Source organism: Nematolebias whitei, chromosome 18 (assembly GCF_014905685.2).
Source record: "Nematolebias whitei isolate Nwh7 chromosome 18, NemWhi1, whole genome shotgun sequence".
Taxonomy (NCBI): domain Eukaryota; kingdom Metazoa; phylum Chordata; class Actinopteri; order Cyprinodontiformes; family Rivulidae; genus Nematolebias; species Nematolebias whitei.
This window is the reverse complement of record NC_056515.1, coordinates 2720434-2745503: the sequence shown is the minus strand read 5'-3', so window position 1 is coordinate 2745503 and position 25070 is coordinate 2720434. Positions and strand designations below refer to the sequence as shown.

The 25070-nt window shown below is 44.6% G+C and overlaps 1 protein-coding gene across 1 annotated transcript in view; it reads right to left on the bottom strand.

Annotated features, from left to right (window-relative positions):
* Positions 1-1899: 1899 nt before the first annotated feature.
* Positions 1900-25070, bottom strand: part of myo5b (myosin VB) — a 141349-nt gene continuing 118178 nt past the window's right edge. The window contains exons 31-34 of the mRNA XM_037692531.1: positions 2935-3229; positions 2515-2689; positions 2217-2297; positions 1900-2058 (exon numbers count right to left, since the gene is read on the bottom strand). Coding sequence (XP_037548459.1) covers positions 1906-2058; positions 2217-2297; positions 2515-2689; positions 2935-3229 — 704 coding nt within the window. The 3' untranslated portion in view covers positions 1900-1905. The remainder of the gene's footprint in view (positions 2059-2216; positions 2298-2514; positions 2690-2934; positions 3230-25070) is intronic.

The window sequence follows — 25070 nt, the reverse complement described above, 5'->3', positions numbered from 1 at the left end:
AACTTCTGGGTCTCAGCTCTCCTTTTTGAGGATGATACGGCTCTGTCGGTACCTTCAAACCAAGACCTGATCTCAGACACTCCTCTGCTGAGACCATGGTTCTGAATTCTGCCTCTGGGTCCATGGAGTTCAAGAATGGACCCAAAGATTGAGAATTTGTCTGTAGTAATGAAGGCATTGCTCCGGTTTGATTTCCTGGTCCTTTTCGATTACAGCTCAATTTAGAAAGCTTCATGTTTACAAACAAAACATTCCCTAGTTCGGAAGATGACTGATTTATTTAAAGTTGTTTCTGTTGTAAAACCAATCAGAAGCACAAGGCTGTTAGTGAGGAGTTGGGGCTTATAAAGACAAAAACTTAACAACACGTGCAAGAATCAAACACTTGTATATAAATATTTTTAATTTCTATTTTACTGTGAAACATTATTTGACAAACCCAGTAAAAAAAAAAAAAAAATCAACTCAGAACAAAAAACTGACTTTGTTTCCAAAATATATTTAAAACCTGAATCTGTTCAGACTTCAACAGAACAAACTCTACAAAGAAGTCTCAAAACATCAGATCATCATCATCAGAATTAGAAATAAAAACTATTTTATATTCAAGAGGTTTAAACTGTGCAGTTTCTCTTTAAGAAGGCAGCAAATTAAAGTCAGGAAGTTTTTCATTAAAGGCGTGTTGTGCAACTGAAACCAGGACAAAGATCATCCCCCGGTGTCTCTGCAGAAGACTGAGCCTCAACTGTTTCACACAAAATGATCATTTGAATAAAGTTACTTTTTACTAACGTTACTTCAGTAATAAATTTACATTTTTAATAAAGTTCCTTGGAGGCCCAAGAAAGGTTTCTTTAGACGGCAGTGAGAATCAGCTGATTTAAATTAGTTTTTCAAAATCAACAAAATAACCAGAAAAAAATAAAAATAAAAAATAAAATAAAATAAAATGAGATCAGAAAAAATGTCACTTCTTATTACAAAGAGCTCTGAACATAACAAAAAGACTGTCTGTCAGTTTTTATCTAACAGAAAACAGAAATCTTTTTATTTTTACCTCCTAACGTGCTTTTGCTGTGAAAAAACAAACTTCCTTTTTCAAACTCAAACCTGTTCCTGAATCTGACTCCCAACATCTGCTGAGAAAAAACGGACTAACACATCTGGACCCGGGAATGAAAATAGAGCATTTTAAATATTTAAGTGTCAGAATCTAATCAGACTAAATAGATTCTGTCAGTTTTCAGGTTTATAAAAAGTTAGAAGTTATTTTTACCAAACATACAGCCAGATGTTTGGGTTTAAAACCTGTCCAGATGTTTGGTCCGTAATTTGTCCAAATGTTTAAATCTTGGTATCATTTTTTTCTCTAGAACAGGGCTATTCAAGTGGTGGCCTGCGGGCCATTTCCGGCCCACGGGTGACTTCAATCCGGCCCACTTCATTAAAAAAAAAGGTTTTGGTTCTTTTTTTATTGCATTTATGTTTCAATGCAATAAAATAAACAAATTTAAAAGGTAACAGATCACTGTAAAACTTGGTTTATTTACATAATAATTTTAATCGCTGGATGTCCGGCCCCCGAGCTGTTGGCTTACAGAAACTGTGGCCCCCTGAGCAGTTTTGTTGAATAGCCCTGCTTTAGAATCATTTCCTTGAACTTCCTGTAACTTCTCCCCGACCTTCATCCTCCTTTATCTCTCACTTCCTCTTTAATCACACAGAAGACCTGGTCCCAGGAGGACAGACAAGTCCTACAGGACCTGGTCCCAGGAGGACAAACAGAAGTCTTATGGGACTTGGTCCCAGGAGGACAGACAGAAGTCCTATGGGACTTAGTCCCAGGAGGACAGACAGAAGAGATATTTGATGAAAACATCAGAGTCAGAGGAGCTCAGAGGACAGTCAGACCCTGATGAGGAAGTCCAGTCCGAGGGAGGTGGGCATGTGAATCATCTCCAGGCTCAGAGCGGACGGAGAGTATGGGAACAGGACAGGGAAGGTTTGTTTGGTGTCCACCAGGAGCTGAGGAGGGTCATTTCTCTCCTGGAGGAGATTCTGAAGACAGAAACATGCATAGGTCAAAGGTCAGGACTCACCAGTGATTACCATGGAGATGGGATGGTTACAGATGTTTGTTTCCTGCAGCTTCACCAGCAGATGAACCTGGTTCTCCTCACTCAAACCCAAAAAGACATCACCTGTGTGAGACTCACCTGGATGTTCCTGATGAAGGACACAGTGACTCGTTCTTCAAACTCGTTCAGAGGTGTGTAGAGGTTCAGGATTTTCACAATCTGCAGATCAGACAAATTAATTAGTACGACTCAAATCCTTAACAATCCAGACCTGAAGTTCTAGTTCAGGTATTTACTTTCATCTTTGATTTAAGGGGAAACCAGAGAAGATGAATTAAAGTTTAGTCCTGAACTGAGTGCTTAATAAAACATCAGACCAGACCAAAACTACAAACTCAGATATGAAACATCAGAAGAAATGTCCACATTCACTAACCTGCTGCGTGGTGAGGGCTGTGCAGAGAGAGCAGATGGCCTCAGCATCCTGAGATGTCTTCTTCTTGACCTGCAGCAGCTGAGCCGCCTGGATGATTGGCTCCAGCGTTGCAGCAGCTTTACTCTGGAAAAGGTTGTTGGCTCGGAGCCACTCCTCCAGCTGACTCGTATTGTACCTGACCCAGAAACACACAGAACCAGGTTCTGACGAATTAACCAGAACAGAACTAAAGATCTTCTATCTTAATCAACAAGCTCAGAATCAGTAGACCTCCACCCTTTATCTGTCACTGTCAGCTCTAATTTCCTATATTTTATGAGTTTTCTGAATTGTACTCTATACTCTTAACATGTGGGTCCTATCTCTGATCCTGTAGATGAAGGACCCAAGAGAGATGAATCCCAGGAACCAGTCCAGTACCTGAGCTGCATGCCAGTGCTCCATGAGCAGATGTCTTTCCGCAGAAGCAGGTTGTTCAGGGTAATGGCGTTGATATTGTAGAACAGCTGTCGGACCACCTGGCCCACTATCTCGGGATCCAGTCCATGGTCCCGCATGATGCTGTTGAACTGGCTCAGCTGTCGGATCAGAGTCTGCAGGGTGTAGCTGGTGGGGCCATCGGCGTCTGTGTCCAGGCTGGATGAGCGGTTCCTGTAGCCCATCGGCTTCACGCCTGCCAGACTCGGGATGCTCTCACTTTCCAACATGGCTGACACTGAAAGGAAAGGAGTTAGAGGCACGGGGGTTGGGGATCAGAGACAAATGAACAGAGAGGGGTCAAAGAACACAGGAGGGGGGAGAAGTCAGAGAAATGAAGTCAGACACAAAAAGTTTGAAGATATGTTCAGTAAAATCTGAAGCTCAACAACTAAATCAACCTAATAAATATTCAAGTTCTAAAAGGAAACAGATGATTTATGAGTCAACGACATTCAAGATGGTCACCGAGGATGGTGAATCTAACATGTTTTACAAAAATCTGGACCTCAAACTGAACCAAAACTTCTTCCAACATGACAAAACAACCCAAAAACATACCCGGATGTCATGATCAGCGGCCCCCGCTGGCCTCCCATCTGCTCACTTCCCTGCCCCTTCATGTCATGCCATGTTTTCTGCCCCTCTCCTTCATGTTTTGTTTATCCCTCAGCTCCTGTCACTGTTCACATCAACTCCTGTCAATCTGCACTTCAAATATGCTCATGGCACTTCTCTGTCACCACGCCCCCTCAGCTGATTCACCACAATCAACCTTCATGCCTCTCACCTGTTCATGTCTCTATTTAAGCACCATTCTCCCTCTCCACCAGTGCTGAATTATTACACCACTTGTGGTCCCTGATAGTGAAGCCTTCATTCATAGGATCTTGTATCCTTGCCTTGTCTTATTTAAAAACTGTTCTTAATTTTTGCACTCCTGTGTCTGGCTTATAAAGAATCCAAAAACCTGTCCCTGACAGAATAATTCAGCCAAAAATGGATTCTAAGCCAGAACAGGAGTGGCTCTCAGGGCTTGAGAGCTCATTGACTAACCTGGACATTCAGCTACAACTCTTCAAAACCATGTTCTGTGCCAAGTTTAGTATACCCAACTCAGATACTTTTCCTCTCTCCTCGCCTGCAGCAGGTCAGCCTCAGCTGCAAATTCCATGACTTTCAAGCCTGCTGCAACTCTGACCCCATCGCCTGCTGCAACTCTGACCCCATCGCCTGCTGCAGCTCTGACCCCTCCACGTCGCCTGCTGCAGAGCCACAGGACCCATTGTAAGATATTGGAGGGTCGCCCGGCCTTTCGCCATGGACATTACAAGTTGCCGGACAACCTCATGGCCGCCCACCGGAGCCCTGGAACAGCTCTGGACCGCCCTTCTGGTTACCAATCTGTTTTCTGCCCTCGTCTAATACCCCCTCCACCCACCTCAGTTTTAACGAGTAACTCTACATGTAACAATGATCACAGACAGGCAACTCTAGAAGTAACTCATTGATTTCATAGGGTAACTCTAGGTTTAAGGTTCTTTATTGGGATTTGTGTCACATGTGGTACACGAGGTGGAACTAAATTGTGTACTCAAGGTTCCAGTTACACCCAAAAATATCAAAAATTTAAAGTATAAAAAAAAAAAACGTACACACATCCGAAAAACTCACAACGTTGATATCTTGCCTTATCGAAAAGTAATACTCCTAAACTTTCGTTCCCATGAAGATAACACCATAAGAACCCTTTTTTTTGTTCAAATTGACATTCCTTTTTAGAAGATGGACAGTCAACAGCAACACCTCTCTCAAAACATTGCATGTTTTAAGTTTGATTCTAAATATGTCATATTTTGAATGTTTATTCATGAGAAAATGTGTTTGAAGTAATCCTTTCTTTAAGATAATACATTTGTCTTATTTTCTCTTTTAAAAGGAAACTATTAAGGCAGAAAAAGGACTTTAGATTTATAAAACAGCCTGAAGAGGAGACGTGGGTCCCCCTTCCCATGGGCTCACCACCTGTGGGAGGGGCCAAAGGGGTCGGGTGCAATGTGGGATGGGTGGTGGCGGAGGGCGGGGACCCTGGCGGTCTGATCCTCGGCTACAGAAGCTGGCTATTGGGACGTGGAATGTCACCTCACTGGTGGGGAAGGAGCCTGAGCTGGTGTGTGAGGCTGAGAGGCTCCGGCTAGAAATAGTTGGACTCACCTCTATGCATGGCTCTGGAACCAGTTTCCTTGAGAGGGGCTGGACACTCTTCCACTCTGGAGTTGCCACTGGTGAGAGACGCCAAGCAGGAGTGGGCATACTTATTGCCCCCCAACTTGGTGCCTGTGTGTTGGGGTTCACCCTGGTGAATGAGAGGGTGGCCTCCCTCCGCCTATGTGTGGGGGGACGGGTTCTGACTGTCGTTTGTGCTTATTCACCAAACGGCAGTTCAGATTATCCACCCTTTTTGGAGTCCTTAGAGGGGGTACTGGAAAGTGCACCTCCTGGGGACTCCCTTGTTCTGCTGGGGGACTTCAATGCTCATGTGGGCAATGACAGTGAGACCTGGAGGGGTGTTGTTGGGAGGAACGGCCCCCCTGATCTGAACCCGAGTGGTGTTATGTTGTTGGACTTTTGTGCTCATCGTGGATTGTCAATGACGAACACCTTGTTCAAGCATAAGGGTGTCCATATGTGCTCTTGGCACCAGGACACCCTAGGCGGCAGTTTGATGATCAAATTTGTCATTGTCTCATCTGATCTGCGGCCACATGTCTTGGACACTCGGGTGAAGAGAGGGGCGGAGAGTTGGCTCCGATGGTGGGGGAGGATGCCGGTCAGACCTAGCAGACCCAAACATATTGTGAGGGTTTGCTGGGAACGTCAGGCAGAGTATCCTGTGTGACGGAGTTTTAACTCCCACTTCCAGGAGAACATCGAACATGTTCCGGGGGAGGTGGGGGACATTGAGTCTGAGTGGACCATGTTCCGTGCCTCTATTGTCGAGGTGACTTAACGGAGCGGTGGCCGCAAGGTTGTCGGTGCCTGTCGCGGAGGCAACCCTCGAACCCGATGGTGGACACCTTAGGTGAGGGATGCTGTCATGCTGAAGAAGGAGCCCTTTCGGGCCTTTTTGGCCTGTGGGACCCCGGAAGCAGCTGATGGATACCGGAAGTCCAAGCAACATGCGGCTCGGGTGGTTGCTGAGGCAAAAACTTGGGCATGGGAGGAGTTCGGAGAGGCCATGGAGAATGACTTCCACACGGCTTCAAGGCGATTCTGGTCCACCATCCAGCGTCTCGGGGGGGAAAGCGGTACGTCACCGGTGTGCTGCTGACCTCAACACAGGATGTCGTGGGTCGGTGGGCAGAATACTTTGAAGACCTCCTCAATCCCACCGGCACGTCTTCCACTGAGGAAGCGGAGCCTGGGGACTCTGGGTCGAGCCCTCCAATCTCTGGTGCTGAGGTCACCGAGGTTGTTAAAAAGTTCCTCGGTGGCAGGGCCCTGGGGGTGGATGAGATTCGCCCGGAGTTCCTTAAGGCTCTGGATGTTGTAGGGTTGTGTTAGCTTATGCGACTCTGCAATATTGTGTGGACATCGGGGGAAGTTCCCCTGGATTGGCAGACCGGGGTGGTGGTCCCCCTATTCAAAAAGGGGGACCGTAGAGTGTGTTCCAACTACAGGGGAATCACGCTCTTAAGCCTCCCTGGTAAGGTCTATTCGGGGGTTCTGGAGAGGAGGGTCCGTCGAATAGTCGAACCTCAGATTCAGGAGGAGCAGTGTGGTTTTCATCCTGGCCGTGGAACACTGGACCAGCTCTACACTCTCAGCAGGGTCCTGGAGGGTGCATGGGAGTTTGCCTAACCGGTCTACATGTGCTTTGTGGACTTGGAGAAAGCGTTCGACAGCGTCCATCAGGGAACCCTGTGGGGGGTACTCTGGGAGTATGGGGTACCGGGCCCGTTGATATGGGCTGTTAGGTCCCTGTATGACCGGTGTCAGAGCCTGGTCCGCATTGCCGGCAGTAAGTCGGGCTTGTTCCCGGTGAGAGTTGGACTCCGCTAAGGTTGCCCTTTGTCACCGATTCTGTTCATAACTTTTATGGACAGAATTTCTAGGCGCAGCCAAGGTGTTGAGGGGATCCATTTTGGTGGCCTTAGGATTGCTTCTCTGCCTTTTACAGATGATATGGTCCTGTTGGCTTCATCAGATCATGATCTACAGCTTTCGCTGGAGCGGTTCGCAACCGAGTGCGACGCAGCCGGGATGAAGATCAGTTCCTCCAAATCCGAGGCCATGGTCTTGAGCCGGAAAAGGGTAGATTGCCCTCTCCAGGTCAGGGAGGAGGTACTACCCCAAGTGGAGGAGTTCAAGTATCTTGGGGTCTTGTTCATGAATGAGGGAAAAATGGAGCGTGAGATCGATAGGCGGATAGGTGCAGCGTCTGCAGTGAAGCAGGCGCTGTACAGGTCTGTCGTGGTGAAGAGAGAGCTGAGTCAAAAGGCGAAGCTCTCTATTTACCGATCGATCTACGTTAATACCCTCATCTATGGTCATGAGCTTTGGGTTGTGACCGAAAGAATGAGATCTCGGATACAAGCGGCCGAAATGAGTTTTCTCCGCAGGGTGTCTGGGTTCTCCCTTAGAGATAGAGAAGCTCGATCATCCGGGAGGGACTCAGAGTAGAGCCGCTGCTTCTCCATGTCGAGAGGAGCCAGTTGAGGTGGCTCGGGCATCTGTTTAGGATGCCTTCTGGACACCTCCCTGGTGAGGTGTTCCAGACACGTCCCATTGGGAGGAGGCCCAGAAGAAGACCAAGGACACACTCGAGGGATTACGTTTCTCGGCTGGCCTGGGAACACCTCAGGATTCCCCCGGAAGGGCTGGCCCAAGTGGCTGGGGAGAGGGAAGTCTGGGCCTCCCTACTTAGGCTGCTAGCCTCGCGACCCGACCCCGGATAAGCGGAAGAAAATGGATGGATGGATAAAACAAGACCAAGAGTTTAGGACCACCTCTTCACAGAGATAGACCTTCATCTCTGTTCTAACACAGAGTTAAGTTTCACATTTAAGAAAAACAAAGGACACACTGGAACTCAGAGAACGGAGAGTGAGAAGAAACACTTTCAGCAGACGATTTTCGAGCAAACTTCAGAGAAAGACACATTTTCCTAGAGAGACATCCTAGGAACTCGGAGAACAGAGAGAGAAGAAGCACCCTTCAGCAGATGTCTCAAGACGAGAGACAGGACGAAAAAGATACAGAACCCAGCATTTAACCGTCAGCAGAACCCAGGGCTCCAGCTGTCTACCAGGCAACAACCAGAATCACACTGCAGAGGAGTGGTAAATCCCAGATGACTGCAGGAACCAGCAACCATGGACCTTCGTTCCTCCGACCCATGACAGGTGAACTTGAATGTTCCTGTAAAGTGCCCTGAGACAACTTTGTTGTGATTTGGTGCTATATAAATAAACTGAATTAAATTGAATTGAACTTTGAGGAGACTTCAGCCTCTCAGTCACCGGAACATCTGAGGCCTTGCTGGTATCATTAGCAGCTGTCGGAACCAGGCTTTGACCATCTACATCCTTGTAGGAGAGAGACTTTTCAATGCCTTTCTGGTGAAACTAGATCACAATAAACTTCTCAGACAAACTTAGCTCACCTTAGACACAATTTTAAACACTTCACAAACGGAAACTAGTCCTAAGTCTGCCTTTTATATTTTTATATATAATTTTTTTTATTGAATTTTTCGAATAAAGTACAATCATCTTATACATGTTTACATTCACTCACACACCCACAACTCAAACTTGCATATATCCTGTTTAAATCCAACAATATACAAATATACAAAATCTTTCAGATCAAGACATTAAATGAAAAGACAAAACATAAATAGAAGTTGTAGAGTCAAGACACCAATTTCTCCATTAATAAGCCCCGCCTTCAGTCCTTATGATATTCATCTATGGCTTCCAGAGATTCTCAAAATCATGTTGATTACCCTTGGCAAGATACGTTAGTTTTTCCAGTCCCAGGGAATTTGCAATTTCATTCTTCCAGAGTCCCAGAGAGGGGGTGTCTATGCTCCTCCAGCATAATGCAATATATCTCCTGGCTTGAAGTAGTTCTTAGTCTCTCAGTTTAGTCTTCTTCTCTGATTGTTTAAATTCCATTGGATAGATTCCAAGAACACAGTTTGACTTTTAAAGGGATTTTTACCTTAAACAATTCAGATAAACACCTGGTTACATCTTTCCAAAATTCCTGTATATTGAGACATTCCCATAGACGATGGAGAAGAGTTCCTTTTTCAAATAAACATTTTGTACAAGTATCTGGAATATTGCTGGACAAATAATGAAGCCTAACAGGTGTAATATAGATTATCATAAGCCATTTATATTGCAGAAGTTTAAATTGTGTTTTTATTGTTTGTTTTTGTGCTTTTCAACAAGCCTGATTCCATTCTTCCTCATCTATATCTTCGAGAATATTCCTTCTCCAAGATTTAACTTGTCAATTGATGAGTCCTTAGAGTAACGCATCAATAAGTTATAGTACACAGAAAGGACACCCTTCCCTTTTAAATCCCCTACACACACCTCTTCTATTTTAGTTAAAGGTGGGATGTCAACTATCCATTTCAATTTTGATGACATATAGTTTTATTAATCGTAAGTATTTAAAAAAATGTTTTGGGGGTATTAGATGCTTTTTACGTAACTGATTGAAAGGGTCCGAGTGGGCCATGTTCCGTGCCTCTATTGTCGAGGCGGCTTACCGGAGCTGCGGCCGCAAGGTTGTCAGTGCCTGTCGCGAAGGCAACCCTTGAACCCGGTGGTGGACACCGGCGGTGAGGGATGCTGTCAGGCTGAAGGAGTAGTCCAATTTGGGCTTTTTTGGCCTGTGGGACCCTGGAAGCAGCTGATGGGTACCGGCAGTCCAAGCGACATGCGGCTTGGGTGGTCACTGAAGCAAAAACTCGGGCATGGGAGGAGTTCGGAAAGGCCATGGAGAATGACTTCCGCATGGCTTCGAGGCAATTCTGGTCCACCATCCGGCGTCTCAGGGGGGGAAAGTGGTACACCACCAACACTGTTTATAGTAGGGGTGGTGTGCTGCTGACCTCAACTCAGGATGTCGTAGGTCAGTGGGCAGAATACTTTGAAGACCTCCTCAATTCCACTGGCACGTCTTCCACTGAGGAAGTGGAGCCTGGGGACACCAGGTCGGGCACTCCAATCTCTGGTGCTGAGGTCACCGAGGTGGTTAAAAAGCTCCAAGGTGGTAGAGCCCCAGGGGTGGATGAGATTCGCCCAGAGTTCCTTAAGGCTCTGGATGTTGTAGGGTTGTGTTGGCTTACGCAACTCTGCAATATTGTGTGGACATCGGGGGAAGTTCCCCTGGATTGGCAGACTGGGGTGGTTGTCCCCTTGTTCAAAAAGAGGGACCGTAGAGTGTGTTCCAACCACAGGGGGATCACGCTCTTAAGCCTCCCTGGTAAGGTCTATTCGGGGGTTCTGGAGAGGAGGGTCCGTTGGATAGTCGAACCTCAGATTCAGGAGGAGCAGTGTGGTTTTCGTCCTGGTCGTGGAACACTGGACCAGCTCTACACTCTCAGCAGGGTCCTGGAGGATGCGTGGGAGTTTGCCCAACCGGTCTACATGTGCTTTGTGGACTTGGAGAAGGCGTTCGATCGCGTCCCTCGGGGAACTCTGTGAGGGGTACTCTGGGAGTATGGGGTACCGGGCCCGTTGATATGGGCTGTTAGGTCCCTGTATGACCAGTGTCAGAGCCTGGTCCGCATTGCCCGGCAGTAAGTCGGGCTTGTTCCTGGTGAGAGTTGGACTCCGCCAAGGTTGCCATTTGTCACCGATTCTGTGCATAACTTTTATGGACAGAATGTCTAGGCGCAGCCAAGGTGTTGAGGGGATCCGTTTTGGTGGCCTTAGGATTGCGTCTCTGCTTTTTGCAGATGATATGGTCCTATTGGCTTCATCAGATCGTGATCTACAGCTTTCGCTGGAACGGTTCGCAGCCGAATGCGGCACGGCCGGAATGAAGATCAGTTCCTCCAAATCTGAGGCCATGGTCTTGAGCCGGAAAAGGGTAGAGTGCCCTCTCCGGGTCAGGGAGGAGGTCCTTCCCCAAGTGGAGGAGTTCAAGTATCTTGGGGTCTTGTTCACGAATGAGGGAAAAATGGAGCGTGAGAGCAATAGGCGGATAGGTGCAGCGTCTGCAGTGAAGCGGGCGCTGTACAGGTCTTTCGTGGTGAAGAGAGAGCTGAGTCAAAAGGCGAAGCTCTCAATTTACCAATCGATCTACGTTCCTACCCTCATCTATGGTCATGAGCTTTGGGTTGTGACCGAAAGAATGAGATCTCGGATACAAACGGCCGAAATGAGTTTTCTCCGCAGGGTGTCTGGGCTCTCCCTTAGAGATAGGGTGAGAAGCTCGATCATCCGAGAGGGACTCAAAGAGTAGAGCCGCTGCTTCTCCACGTCAAGAGGAGCCAGTTCAGGTGGCTCGGGCATCTGGTTAGGATGCCTCCTGGACGTCTCCCTGGTGAGGTGTTCCAGACACGTCCCACCAGGAGGAGACCCAGAGGAAGACCCAGGACACGCTGGAGAAACCATGTTTCTCGGCTGGCCTGGGAATGCCTCGGGATTCCCCCGGAGGAGCTGGCCCAAGTGGCTGGGGAGAGGGAAGTCTGGGCCTCCCTTCTTAAGCTGCTACCCCCGTGACCCGACCCTGGATAAGCGGAAGAAAATGGATGGATGGATGGATGGATGATCGACAGTGAGCAATACACCATCCGCATATAGATCTTTAATTTTCTGAATGCCTTGGGCTTTCCATATTTTAAATCTATCATTTTTACCAGGAGGAAACATGTCATTACTCCAAATAGGGGTAAATTGTGAAAGCACTGGAGGATCACCCACATGTTTGTGCTGCATGTCAAGTTATAATTATGTTTTTTAAAAAGGGGTTCTTTGTGTTCTTTTTTAGTGTTTTTATATCTGAAGAAGGGCAGCACGGTGGCGCAACTGGTAGAGCTGCTGCCTCTCAGCGAGCAGGTCCTTGGTTCAAACCCCGGTCCAGGGGCCTTTCTGGGTGGAGTTTGCATGTTCTCTCCGTGCATGCGTGGGTTTTCTCCGGGTACTCCGGTTTCCTCCCACAGACCAAAAACATGCATGTTAGGCTGATTGGTAACTCTAAATTGTCCCTAGGTGTGAGTGAGAGAGTGAATGGTTGTTTGTCTCGTTTGTCTCTATGTGGCCCTGTGATGGACTTGCGACCCGTCCAGGGTGTACCCTGCCCCTCGCACAGTGATTGCTGGACATGGGCACCGGCGACCCCCGTGACCCAAAATGGAATAAGCGGGTAAAGATAATGGATGGATGGATGGATATCTGAAGAATATAGGAAGGTGTTTAAAGGAAGATCTGGAACAGACTACCGTTCAGTGTCTACCCAGGCTGGAGGTATTTGACAAAAGTAATGGGTAGCTGATGTTAGTTGGGCCACCATATAATACCATCTGAGATTGGGAACTTGAAGTCCACCTCTTTCATAGGGTAAATAGTCACTTTAAACGGAGTCTTGCTTTTCTATTACTCCAAATAAATTGGTTAAATAGTTTGTTCAAACTGCCATAAAATGAATCTGACAGAGGCAATGGAAGTGTTTGGAAAAGGTACAGAAACTTGGGCAAAATTGTCATTTTTAATATATTTATTTGGCCTATCATGGATTTAGGCAAATTTGACTATCGATTTAACATTTCAGCTACTTTTTTCACAAGGAGGTCATAATTTGCTGTGCTAATTTCTCTGATGGATGGAGTGATCTTGATGCCTAAATCTTTAAAAATTTCTCTAGTTGTTTTAAATGGGGTAATCACAATAAGACTTATCCTTTCTTCCTCATTAAGAAACATTAACTCTGATTTAGAATTATTAATTTTATACCCCAAAAATTCTCCAAAGGCTTTTATTAGATTTAATAAGTTAGGGATGCTGTTCTTCAAATTATTTATGAAAAATATAATGTCGTCCGCAAACAAAGAAATATGTTCTCTTCCTTCAATTCTAATACCTGATATTCCTGTATTTGCTCTTAGAGCCATTGCTAGGGGTTCTATTGCTAATTCAAATAGTGGTGACAGGGGGCAACCCTGTCTGGTTGACCTCTGTAATTTAAATGGTTCTGACATGTTATTATTGGTTAAAACCTGTGCTGTGGGATCAGTCTACAGTAATTGTATCCATTTTAGAAATGTTTCACCCAATCCATATCTGGGGAGTACTTGTAGCAGATAATTGTATTCTATCAAAAGCTTGGCATGTGTCCAATGGTAATGTTGCTGTATCTTTACTATTATATCCTGAAACATGCTCAATAATCCAGGTAGAAAAATCCAAAAAAAGTTCAATCTGGTCTTCTGGACATTCAAAAAACAAGAAAAACAAAACAAACAAAAAAAAAGCAAAGCAAAAGAAACGTTTCGTCTCTCATCCAAGAGACTTCCTCAGTCTGAGGTGCTGTATTCAGCTCAGTCTCTTAAATAGCACCTTCTCAGAGTGGATCAACCAGTTTGCTGCTGACAACCAAAACCAGCTGATCACATGCTCAAGAAGGACCATCAGCCTAACAATGGATCATTAGCACACTGATGGCTGTTTACTGTTCACAGAGGGCTGAGTGATACTAGCAATCACAGCATTGTAAGAGGGGGACAGTTGAACCTGGAGGCTCCACCCCTGTTTAATGATGGACGGTTTCTTTTCACAAAGATGGCCTCCTTTACTCCTCTCTCAAACCATCGTTCCTCTCTGTCCAGGATGTGAACATCTTCATCCCTGAAAGAGTGACCGCTGGCCTGGAGATGAGTGTAGACCGCAGAGTCCTGGCCTGATGATGTTGATCTTCTGTGCTGGTCCATCCTTTTGGCCAGTGGCTGTTTAGTTTCCCCGATGTAAGACTGATCACAGCCCTCCTGACACTGAACAGCATACACAATATTGTGTATGCTGTTCAGTGTCAGACTGAGGAAGTCTCTTGGATGAGAGACGAAACGTTTCTTTTGCTTTTTTTTTTTTTTCTTGTTATTTGAATGTCCAGAGGACCATATTGAACTTTTTTTGGACTTTACTATTATGTTTTTCATATAATACATTAAGAACTTGTCTTATATTATGATAACCTTGTCTTGTTTTAACAAATCCTTGTTGATCATCTATTATCGATTTGGGCAAGCATTTATCTAATCTCCTAGCGAGTGCTTTACACAAAATATTCATATCACATCCCATATGACTGATTCCCCTATAGGAGGAGCATTCAGTCAGAGGCCTGTTTGGTTTTATTACAACGGTTATTGTAGCTAACCTCAGTGAATCTGGGAGTATTCCAGCTTTATATGATTCCTCATACATGTTGAAGAGTGGCAGGATTAATTTATTTTTAAATGTTTTATAAGATTCCATTGGAAGTCCGTCAGGACCTGGTGTTTTGCTGCTATTCATGTTGTCTACGGCTTCAGATAAGTCGTTTATTGTTAGAGGAGTATCAAGAGTGTTGTCCTCTTCTGAGAGGGTTTGGAATTTTTATTTGATTAAGAAATGCAGTTTGTGCTTCTCCGTTTCCAGTATACTCAGATTTATATAGGGTTTTATAGAAATCTAAAATTTTTATTTCTGAAGGGTTTGTTATTATAGTACCTAATTTTGATTTTATGCTGTTAATTGTTCTTTCCGCTTGCATCTGTTTTATCCTCCAGGCCAATAATTTACCTGCCTTTTCTCCTTGATTATAAAAGGCTAGTTTAGTCCACATTAAATTTTTTGCCACCTTTTCTGCTGTTAGTTCATCATATCTGGTCCTTAAAACAGTCAATTTGTGTAAATTTGTAGGATTTTTACTTTGATAAAATTTTGTTTCGTTAGATTTAATTTGCCTTTCTAATGATTTCAGTTCCTGGTTGTATTGCTTGTTTTTATTACTGTTGTAGCTTATAATTTCTCCTCTAATATAAGCTTTAAAAGATTCCCATCTAATACTAGCTATAGTTTCATCTTTGTTCATTTCAAAATATTTGTCAATGTAAGTTTCTATGAATGTAACAAATTTAAGCAATTTATGTAAAAAAAGAAAAGCCATCTCTTAACAGAGGAGGAGGCCTCAGATTTCCACTTTCAAAAACATATAATGCAACTTTAAGACTGATTACCAGTCGGTTTTCACACCTGATGGGAACAGAGGGGCCTCATCTGTGAATTAGAGTAACAAAGACTTTAAGAAACCCCCTACTGTTAAGGTGTTGAGGTGTGACTTGTCAAATCTACATATGTGTGTGTGTCTTATCTCACTCAGCCTTATAACCTGAATCTGTCACTCACTGCTGTTTGAATTGAGAAAGCTCCTCAGATGAGGAGCGAAACATCTTCTGTTACAAATAAAGTCCAGTTGTTTTTGTATTGAATGCTTTTTGAATTCAAGTCCTGGATGACTGAGAATCTTCACCAGCATATTGCTAAGCATTTTGGGAAGGATACCCTAGGAGCAGTGCGGGAGTTTGAGAAGATGTCAAGGAAGTTTGCAGACTACAGAAACCATCTTCGTTTCAGTCTGAGATGCAGACAAGAAAAACTCATCCCCAGCAGTTTGAAACTCAACTCCATGATCAAAGGACATAGAGCAGAAGGAATACTCCTGAAAGCTCAAAACAAGCTGCTCAGTGAGAGAATAAGACAGATACACTTCACCATTGAAGCTCTCTCACTCAAAATGGATCAGACCCTCCAGAAGCTGTCTACTCTGATACCACTTCCTCTGTTGGAAGAAGTTTCTTGTTTCGTTGAAAAGGCCCAGCTATCACAACATCAAAAGAGCAAGGAACGTCAAAAAAGTAAGTTTCTAAAATTACAACAGAGAGCGGTTTTCTCATCACAAACCATCAGTCAAGATCAGGAGGTTGTTGCCAACACTAATTTTCAGGACCAGTGGGTTAGAAATTTGTCTAACAGGACATTGACACAACCTGAGAAAGATGTGCAGGCAAAAGGACTAAACTTTGCCATCTCCCCTCAAGAAATACCTGTTGTGGAACTAATCACGGCCACTGAATCTGCAATTAGGAACAACAACTTGATGGAAGGAGAGGCAGAACAGCTCAGAATGGAAATATCAGCAACCATCTCCAGTGCCAAACCGCCTCCTTCAAACCTCACACCACAGGAAAGGAAAGCTGTAACATCACTCAGCCAGGACCAAAACATCACCATTTTACCAGCTGATAAAGGAAGATGCACAGTAGTCCTCAACACTTCTGATTACAGGGAAAAAATAACTACACTACTGAGCGACCGTAACACCTACGAGACTCTGAAGAGGGACCCAACCAGTGCCTACAAATAGAAAGTCACAGATTACCTGCAAAAACTTTAAAAGGAGAAAACAATCAATCGATCGTTGTATTATAGATTGTACCCAGGAGAAGCCATTCCCTGTCTTTATGGACTTCCAAAAATACATAAAGAAGGGACACCACTCAGACCCATCGTCAGCAGCATGAACTCAGTAACATACAATATTGCTAAACATCTGGCTGGTATTTTAGCTCCTCTTGTTGGAAACACACCTCATCACATAAAGAACTCCATTGATTTTGCTAACAAAGTTCAACACTTGAAACTAACCCCAGGAGAAACCCTTGTATCGTATGATGTGACTTCTCTTTTCACTTGCATACCACTCTGAAGCAGTAGAAACCGTCAGAAAACAACTTGTACAAGAGAAGGACTTAATCAACAGGACCAACTTCACCCCGGACCAGATCTGCACCCTGTTGGATCTCTGCCTCTCCACCACTTATTTCAAGTTCAATGACAGTTTTTACAGACAGAAGCACGGCTGTGCCATGGGCTCTCCAGTGTCACCCATTGTTGCCAATCTCTACATGGAGGAAGTGGAACAGAGAGCCCTACACTCCTATGAGGGAACAACGCCAAGTCATTGGTTCTGTTATGTGGATGACACCTGGGTCAAAATCCAAGCCAAGGAAATAGAAGCGTTCACCAGACACATTAACTCGGTCGATAACAACATCAAGTTCACCAGAGAGGATGCAAACGACAACAAGCTGCCTTTTTTGGACTGTTTGGTTCAGATGGAAAGAGAGGACAGCCTCAACATTGAAATGTACAGAAAACCAACCCACACAGACCAGTATCTTCTGTTTGACTCCCACCATCCACTGGAACACAAACTCTCTGTCCTCAGAACTTTACAACATCGGGCCGAATGCGTCCCCACGAAGACAGAAGGGAAGGAAAAGGAACAGAAACACATTCAAGAAGCTCTTCAAACATGTGGATATCCTAACTGGGCTTTTGTCAAGTCAGCGAGGAAATCTACAAAACACACTAATAAACAGAAAAAAGAGAACAACAGACGGAAAAACATCGTCATCCCTTATGTTGCTGGAGTATCAGAGAAATTCAGAAGGATCTTCAACAAACACAACATCCCAGTACATTTCAAACCCAGCAGGACTCTCAGACAGAGGCTGGTCCACCCTAAGGACAAAACACCCATACACAAACAGAGTGGTGGAGTGTATGCGGTCCAGTGCAGCGAGGACTGTCCAGACCTCTACATTGGAGAAACTAAACAGCCTCTTCACAGACGCATGGCTCAACAAAGAAGAGCCAGCTCCACAGGACAAGATTCAGCTGTTCACCTCCACCTCACAGATAAGGGACACTCTTTTGAGGACCAAAATGTGCACATTTTGGACCGAGAACACAGATGGTTTGAGAGGGGGGTGAAGGAAGCAATTTATGTTGAGAGAAAAAACCGTCTCTTAACAGAGGAGGAGGCCTCAGATTTCCACTTTCAAAAACCTATAATGCAACTTTAAAACAGATTCCCAGCCGGTTTTCACACCTGATGGGAACAAAGGGGTCTCATCTGTGAATTAGAGGAACAAAGACCTTAAGAAGCCCCCTACTGTTAAGGTGTTGGTGTGACTTGTCAAATCTACATATGTGTATGTGTCTTATCTCACTCAGCCTTATAACCTGAACCTCTCACTTACTGCTCATTGAATTGAGAAAGCTCCTCGGATGAGGAGCGAAACGTCTTCTGTTACAAATAAAGTCCAGTTGTTTTTGTATTGAACACTTTTTGTATTATACCAGCAGTTTTCCACTTGAGGTAATAGTTCCATGGAAATAAGAAAATAATCAATACGTGAATGGTATTGGTGTGAACCTGAATAACATGAACATTCCTTGTTATTTGGGTTTCTTGTTCTCCATACTTCATTTATTCTTAAATATTTTATATAGGTAAGGAGTATTTTCCTGGTCTGTGTATGAGTAGTATCAATTTGAGTAGATTTACCCAGACCTGGGTCCAGGGTGCAATTAAAGTCCCCTCCTATAATGTATAGTCCCTCCAGGGTTGCCAAGGTTAGAAATAAATTTTCATAAAAGGATGGGTTATCTTCATTAGGCTCATAAATATTTATAAAATTTATTTTTGATATTCCAATATGCCCCTGTACAATGATATATCTTCCATTTGGATCTTTGATTGACATAGTTTGGAACAGTATTGACTTAAATGTATAAGAATAATAACTCCTCTGGTATGTTTAGTAAAAGAAAAGTGATACACCTGACCCTGCCATCTTTTAGTTATGAGATGTATTTCTGGTGCAGTTAAATGAGATTCTTAAAATTATTTTAGATTTCAAATATTTTAATCGATTACTTGTTTCAATTTAGTTAGTTTCCTTATTCCCCTGACATCCCAGCTTGTAATTCTAATGTTCAAAATATTTGTGTTGGTTGCCTTCTCCATATTTTATTATTGGATTATTCAACTTGTTGGATACTAAAATAAAGTAAGCAACGACAGTACTGAAAATGCAGGTTTGTACATACATTCACACACTCACCCATACAAAACACAGAACTCATCATGAACATTCCCTGACTGAACATTTGCATTTCTTTAACTGAAATGCCTTCCCCTTCCCTGGAACTAAACATTTGGAGAACGTTGATCCACACCAGTGAGGAGAAACTAGTCAACATGACCTCACCAAAGCTTCAAACCAAAACTCCATACAATAGACAGTGTCTACTAACAAAAATAAATAAAATAATATAGTTAACCCTTGATAGAATGGTAGTAACTTATTTAAGGCTCAGCTGTTGGCATTAATTCCAAATTGGTTCAAATTAGAATTATAATAAGTGAACTAACGCAATCAGTTATGGTATGGTATATAGTTTATTCATTTAAAAAAATACAAAACAATTCCATAACAATATAAAAAAAATACAAGAGATTTAAAATGAAAGGCAGCAGAAAGAAGAAAAAATCTTATTATATCTGCCCCTTTTTTCAAACAATTATTTCAATCATAATAATTTTCAAGTAACAGAATAAAATGAATAACTCTTTCTAATTTTTATAATTCTAATACAAAAACACACTAAGCTACTTCATATATACTTTTTTAACAATTCAGCTTTGATCTTTTTCTTAAATGTACACATAGACTTGGCATTTTTCACATCACTCTCTAGAACATTCCACAATCCAACTCCTTGGATTGAGGTAGACCTTCCCTTCAGACTAGTTCTGAATTTTGGTTTGACAAATATCTCTATCCCCTTAAGATTGTAACAACTTTGTCTTTTAATAAAATTTCTTTGGATATTTAATGGTAATGTGTTATTTTGAGCCCTATACATAACTGATAAAATACTATAATCTACCAAATCATGGAACTTCAATAAGTTCAGTTAATAAAATAATGTGCTTGATGGGTGACTGTAATGCTTTCTGGTGATAATTCTTACAGCTCTTTTCTGTAAAATAAAAATAGGCTTTGTAAATGTTTTACACACTTTCCCCCAAACATCAATGCAATAGATTAAATGTGGAACAATGATTGTGTTATACAACATGTACAGAGCTTTATCATTTAATAATTCCCTGACTTTGTATAGTACTTGTCATAGCTCTGCTCTCTGTCAGCTCCTCTGTCATGCTGCACACTCAGTAATCACTCAACTCATGTCACCTGTCACCGCTCATTATCCCACAGCTCCACCACCTGGCCCAGTCAGTACTTAAGCTCACTCATTCCTCTCAGTCTGGGCCAGATTCTCTATCCTGTCTCATCAGCAGTAGACTTTCCAGCATTCCATTGATTGACTCATCACGTTCATGACCCTTGCCTTGACCACGACCACGCTTTTGCCTCAGCCCTCGTCTGCTTTTGCTCATCTGATCAGGTACCGACTCATGCTCTTGTTTTTTGACTCTCTCTTTGGATCACGTACTGGATACTTCTGCTGAACAACTGACTTCACGGTATGAACTCTGCCTTTCCCTTCTGACTGTTTTTTGGATCACGGATTAAAGGTCAAGCTCATTCTGTATCACGGACTTATCCTTACCCCTGAATCTGATTCCCACAGATTCATTTCCCCAATTAGTCTTTTTCCCCCTGCATCTACTAACCTTTATCTTTTAGTTGCAAGCCTGTTGGACTCCGTTCCAGTGGACCTTAACATCAGTTCTACTTCTACTGGCAGCCCGCCACTACAACACTACCCAATCTCGAACTACCAATCAGAAGATCGGAACCAGCCCAGAACCGGACCTACTCCAGAGTTTTACTTAATTTCACAATAAATCTTTTAACCCTCTCAGTGGTTGTTGTTGTTGTTTGCGATCCGGCCTCTGGTTCATGACAGTAGAATCTGGCCATTATGGATCCAACACCAACCCGAGAGTGGTGCTCTAAGGTAGAAGGGGCTGTTAGTAAACTTGAGAAAGGGCTTCAGGAAATGGTTGTTTTTCTTCAAGCTTTGTCCCAACAGTCAAACCAAGTCATCAACCAAACCCTGTTGACTCCTGCACCAAGAGAACCACGGTTAGCCCCCCCTGAACATTTCAGAGGTGAGCCTGAGCAATGTCGACCATTTTTGACTCAGTGTGACATTCAATTTCAATTGCAACCTTCATGTTTTCCCACTGAGCATGCTAAAGTAGCTTATGCTGTCTCACTTCTCGCTGGAAGAGCCAAGACGTGGGGCACTTCTGAATGGTTAAAAGGTGGCGTGGTATGTCGTAATTTTTTTGAATTTTCCAAAGAGTTGTATCGGGTTTTTGACCCCATCCTCCCTGAGAGAGAGGCAGCCCGAAGAATTTTTGATATTAAACAAGGCAAGGATTCTGTAACCAAATACATCATTCACTTTCACTCTGTTTCAGCAGACAGTCATTGGGATGAACACGCACTCACTGACGCCTTCTTCAGGGGGGCTTAATGAAGATGTTAAGGATGTGCTGGCAACAATGGACTATCCCTCATCCCTACGCCAGCTGGAGGAGGTGGCCACCCATGTTGACCTTCGCCTGCGTGAGCGTGAGCGTGACCGTGAACAGAGTCGAGGCAAGGCCACAGCCATGTCCAGAACCAGACATCACCTTGTGGATCATGAACCTAAAACGGAACAAACCAAGAGCCCTCAGGATCCTCTGTATGCTACGGAACCCATGCAACAAGGAAGAAGTCGTCTGACCACCCAGGAACGAGAACGTCGGAGGAGGTACCATCTCTGTTTTTATTGTGGTCAAGGTGGTCATGATTGTCATCTTTGTCCAGTAAAAGACCAGGCTCAGCAGGAGAAGAGGCTCCTGTTGAGTCTTAGTCATAAGATCAAGTCCTCTCCACCTATCATGTCCAAGTCCAAGGTCAAGTTCATAATAAAGGGTGGTCAACCCGTCATCGTCTCAGCTTTTATTGATTCAGGGGCCGACACGGAATTCATTGATAAAACCTTTGCCAAATCCATAGATCTGACCATTGTTCCATCACCTAACAACCATAAGGTCCTCGCTTTAGATGGTCATCCTTTAAGTCAATCTAGTCTTGAAACTGTTCCAGTCACCATGGTGTCGGCCAACAACCATTCGGAACTGATCAGATTCATTGTTATTGATTCACCCCAACTCCCAGTGGTTTTAGGTTCCACTTGGTTACGCAAACACAACCCCCAAATCGATTGGAGGAACCAAGAGATTGTAGGATGGGCTAATGAGTGTTATTCTACATGTATTCAGAGCCAACCCAGTTCACCAGCCCTTGTCACAGCCAATGAGGAGACCTATCCTAATCTAAGTCAGGTACCTAAAGAGTACCATGATTTGAAAGAGGTCTTTAATAAATCAAAAGCTACGTCCCTTCTGCCACATCGTCCATACGATTGTGGTATTGACCTGATCCCAGGTTCTACCCCCCCCCTCGGGGTAGATTATATTCTTTGTCTGGTCCCGAGCAAGAGTCCATGAGGAAATATATAACAGAGTCCCTCCAAGCTGGTATCATTAGACCTTCAGCATCCCCCGCTGGTGCAGGTTTTTTCTTTGTAGGGAAGAAAGATGGGTCACTTCGTCCATGCATTGACTATAGAGAACTTAACAAAATAACCATAAAGAACAAGTATCCTCTGCCCCTCATGAACTCTGCTTTTGATATAATCCAAAATGCTAAGATATTCACCAAACTGGATCTTCGCAACGCTTACCATTTGGTCAGGATACGGCGGGGAGATGAATGGAAGACGGCTTTTAATACCGCAGATGGCCATTATGAATATCTTGTTATGCCATTCGGCCTCACCAACGCTCCTGCCGTTTTCCAAGCCCTGGTTAATGATGTCCTTCGTGACATGATTAACATTTACGCTTTTGTTTACCTTGATGACATACTTATCTTTTCACAAGATAGCATTTCTCACCGTCGCCATGTCAGAGCTGTCTTAACCCGCCTTTTACAGAACAACTTGTTTGTCAAGGCAGAGAAGTGTGCTTTCCACCAAGTGTCCACCTCATTCCTTGGGTTCAACATTTCTCCAGGTCAAGTATCCATGGAACCCGGGAAGGTATCAGCGGTGGTGGATTGGCCTAAGCCCAAGGATCGTAAACGGCTGCAAAGGTTTCTCGGTTTTGCAAATTTTTATAGGAGGTTCATTAAGAACTACAGTTCAGTTGCAGCTCCTCTTCATTTTCTCACCTCATCTAAGACCAAGTTCATCTGGGACTCCGTTGCCAACCAATCATTCCAGAAGCTCAAAACATTGTTTTCCTCTGCTCCAATCTTGCACTCTCCAGACCCCGAGAAACAATTCATTGTGGAGGTCGATGCATCCAGCACCGGGGTGGGCGCCATCCTCAGTCAGCGCAGCACAGATGGTAAGGTCCACCCCTGTGCTTACTTCTCCAGGGCACTCTCCCCCGCTGAGAGAAACTACGACGTGGGAGACCGTGAGCTTTTGGCAGTCAAGATGGCCCTGGAGGAATGGAGGCACTGGCTGGAAGGTGCGAAGAAGTCCTTTTTGGTATGGACCGACCATAAAAACCTGGAGTACCTTCGCACAGCAAAGAGACTCAATCCCCGTCAGGCCAGGTGGGCTATGTTTTTCTCTCGGTTCAGTTTCACCCTCTCTTACAGACCCGGGCCCAAGAATGCCAAGCCGGATGCCCTGTCCCGGGTCTTTGAGGTCAAGGAAGGGCCCTCAGAAGAGGTCGAGTTCATCCTGCCTGAGACCGTACGTCTTTCTTTGACTCAATTAGAACTCGATCTCCAACAAGTCCAACTCTCCGAGCCACGTCCACCCACCTGTCCTAGGGGACGCCTGTTTGTCCCCAATCAAAAGGTAAAAGAGGTTCTTGAATTATGCCATTCATCAAAGTTGTTCTGTCACCCAGGAATCACCAAGACCCTCCAACTCATTCGCGCCCGATTCTGGTGGGCTACGCTTACGGAGGACACCAAGCACTTTGTCAAGTCATGTCCCGAATGCAATCGTGCCAAGTCTTCCAATCGCCCACCTGCCGGGCTGCTACGACCCCTGCCAATTCCTTCACGCCCATGGTCACATATTGCTATGGACTTTGTGACTGGATTACCCCCTTCTGAGGGTAATTCAGTGTTATTGACCATTGTGGACCGTTTTTCTAAAATGGTCCACCTGGTTCCTCTCCCCAAGTTACCTTCTTCCAAGGAACTCAGCGTTATCATGGCCAAGGAGGTTTTCAGGCTCCATGGGCTCCCCCAGAACATTGTGTCTGACCGAGGTCCCCAATTCATTTCCAAGTTCTGGAGGGAGTTTTGCAACCTGCTAGGGATCTCGGTCAGCCTCTCGTCAGGTTTTCATCCCCAAACGGATGGACAATCTGAGCGTACCAACCAGGAGGTGGAGACCAAGCTTCGGCTCCTCTGCGAGGGGGACCCGAGGAAATGGACGTCCAACCTCCCTTGGATTGAACAAGCAATCAACTCTCTTCCATCCTCTACATCAGGTATTTCACCCTTTCATGTTGTCTATGGATTCCAACCCCCTGTTTTTTCAGTCCAGGGGAGAGAAGCTCGGGTTCCCTCTGCACGACTCGCAATTTTACGTTGCCAGCGAGTCTGGAGAAAAGCCAGGAGAGCCCTAATTTTGGCCACCAAGAGGTACGTTCGGGGGGCTAACCGCAGGAGAACGCCTCAACCATTGTACAAGGTGGGCCAGAAAGCGTGGCTCTCCACCAAGGACCTTCCTCTCCGTGTGGAATCTAAGAAACTAGCACCACGTTTCATTGGTCCTTTTCTGATTACCAAAATAATCAATCCTGTCTCTGTTCGCTTACAGTTACCCAGGTCCATGCGCATTCATCCAACGTTTCATGTCTCAAGACTCAAGCCATTTGTCCTGCCACGTTTTCGACCCACCACCGACCTCCCACCACCCGCCCGACTCATTCAGGGGAGCCCAGCCTACACGGTCCGACGCCTTCTTCGATCCAGAAGGTGGGGGAGAGGACTCCAGTATCTGGTAGACTGGCAGGGGTACGGCCTGGAGGAACGTTCCTGGGTGCCCTCACGCAATATTCTGGACAAAACCCTCATTAGAGACTTTCATCGACTGAACCCTCTCCAGCCTGGTGGTCCTTCAGGAGCCGGACCTTGAGGGGGGGGTTCTGTCATAGCT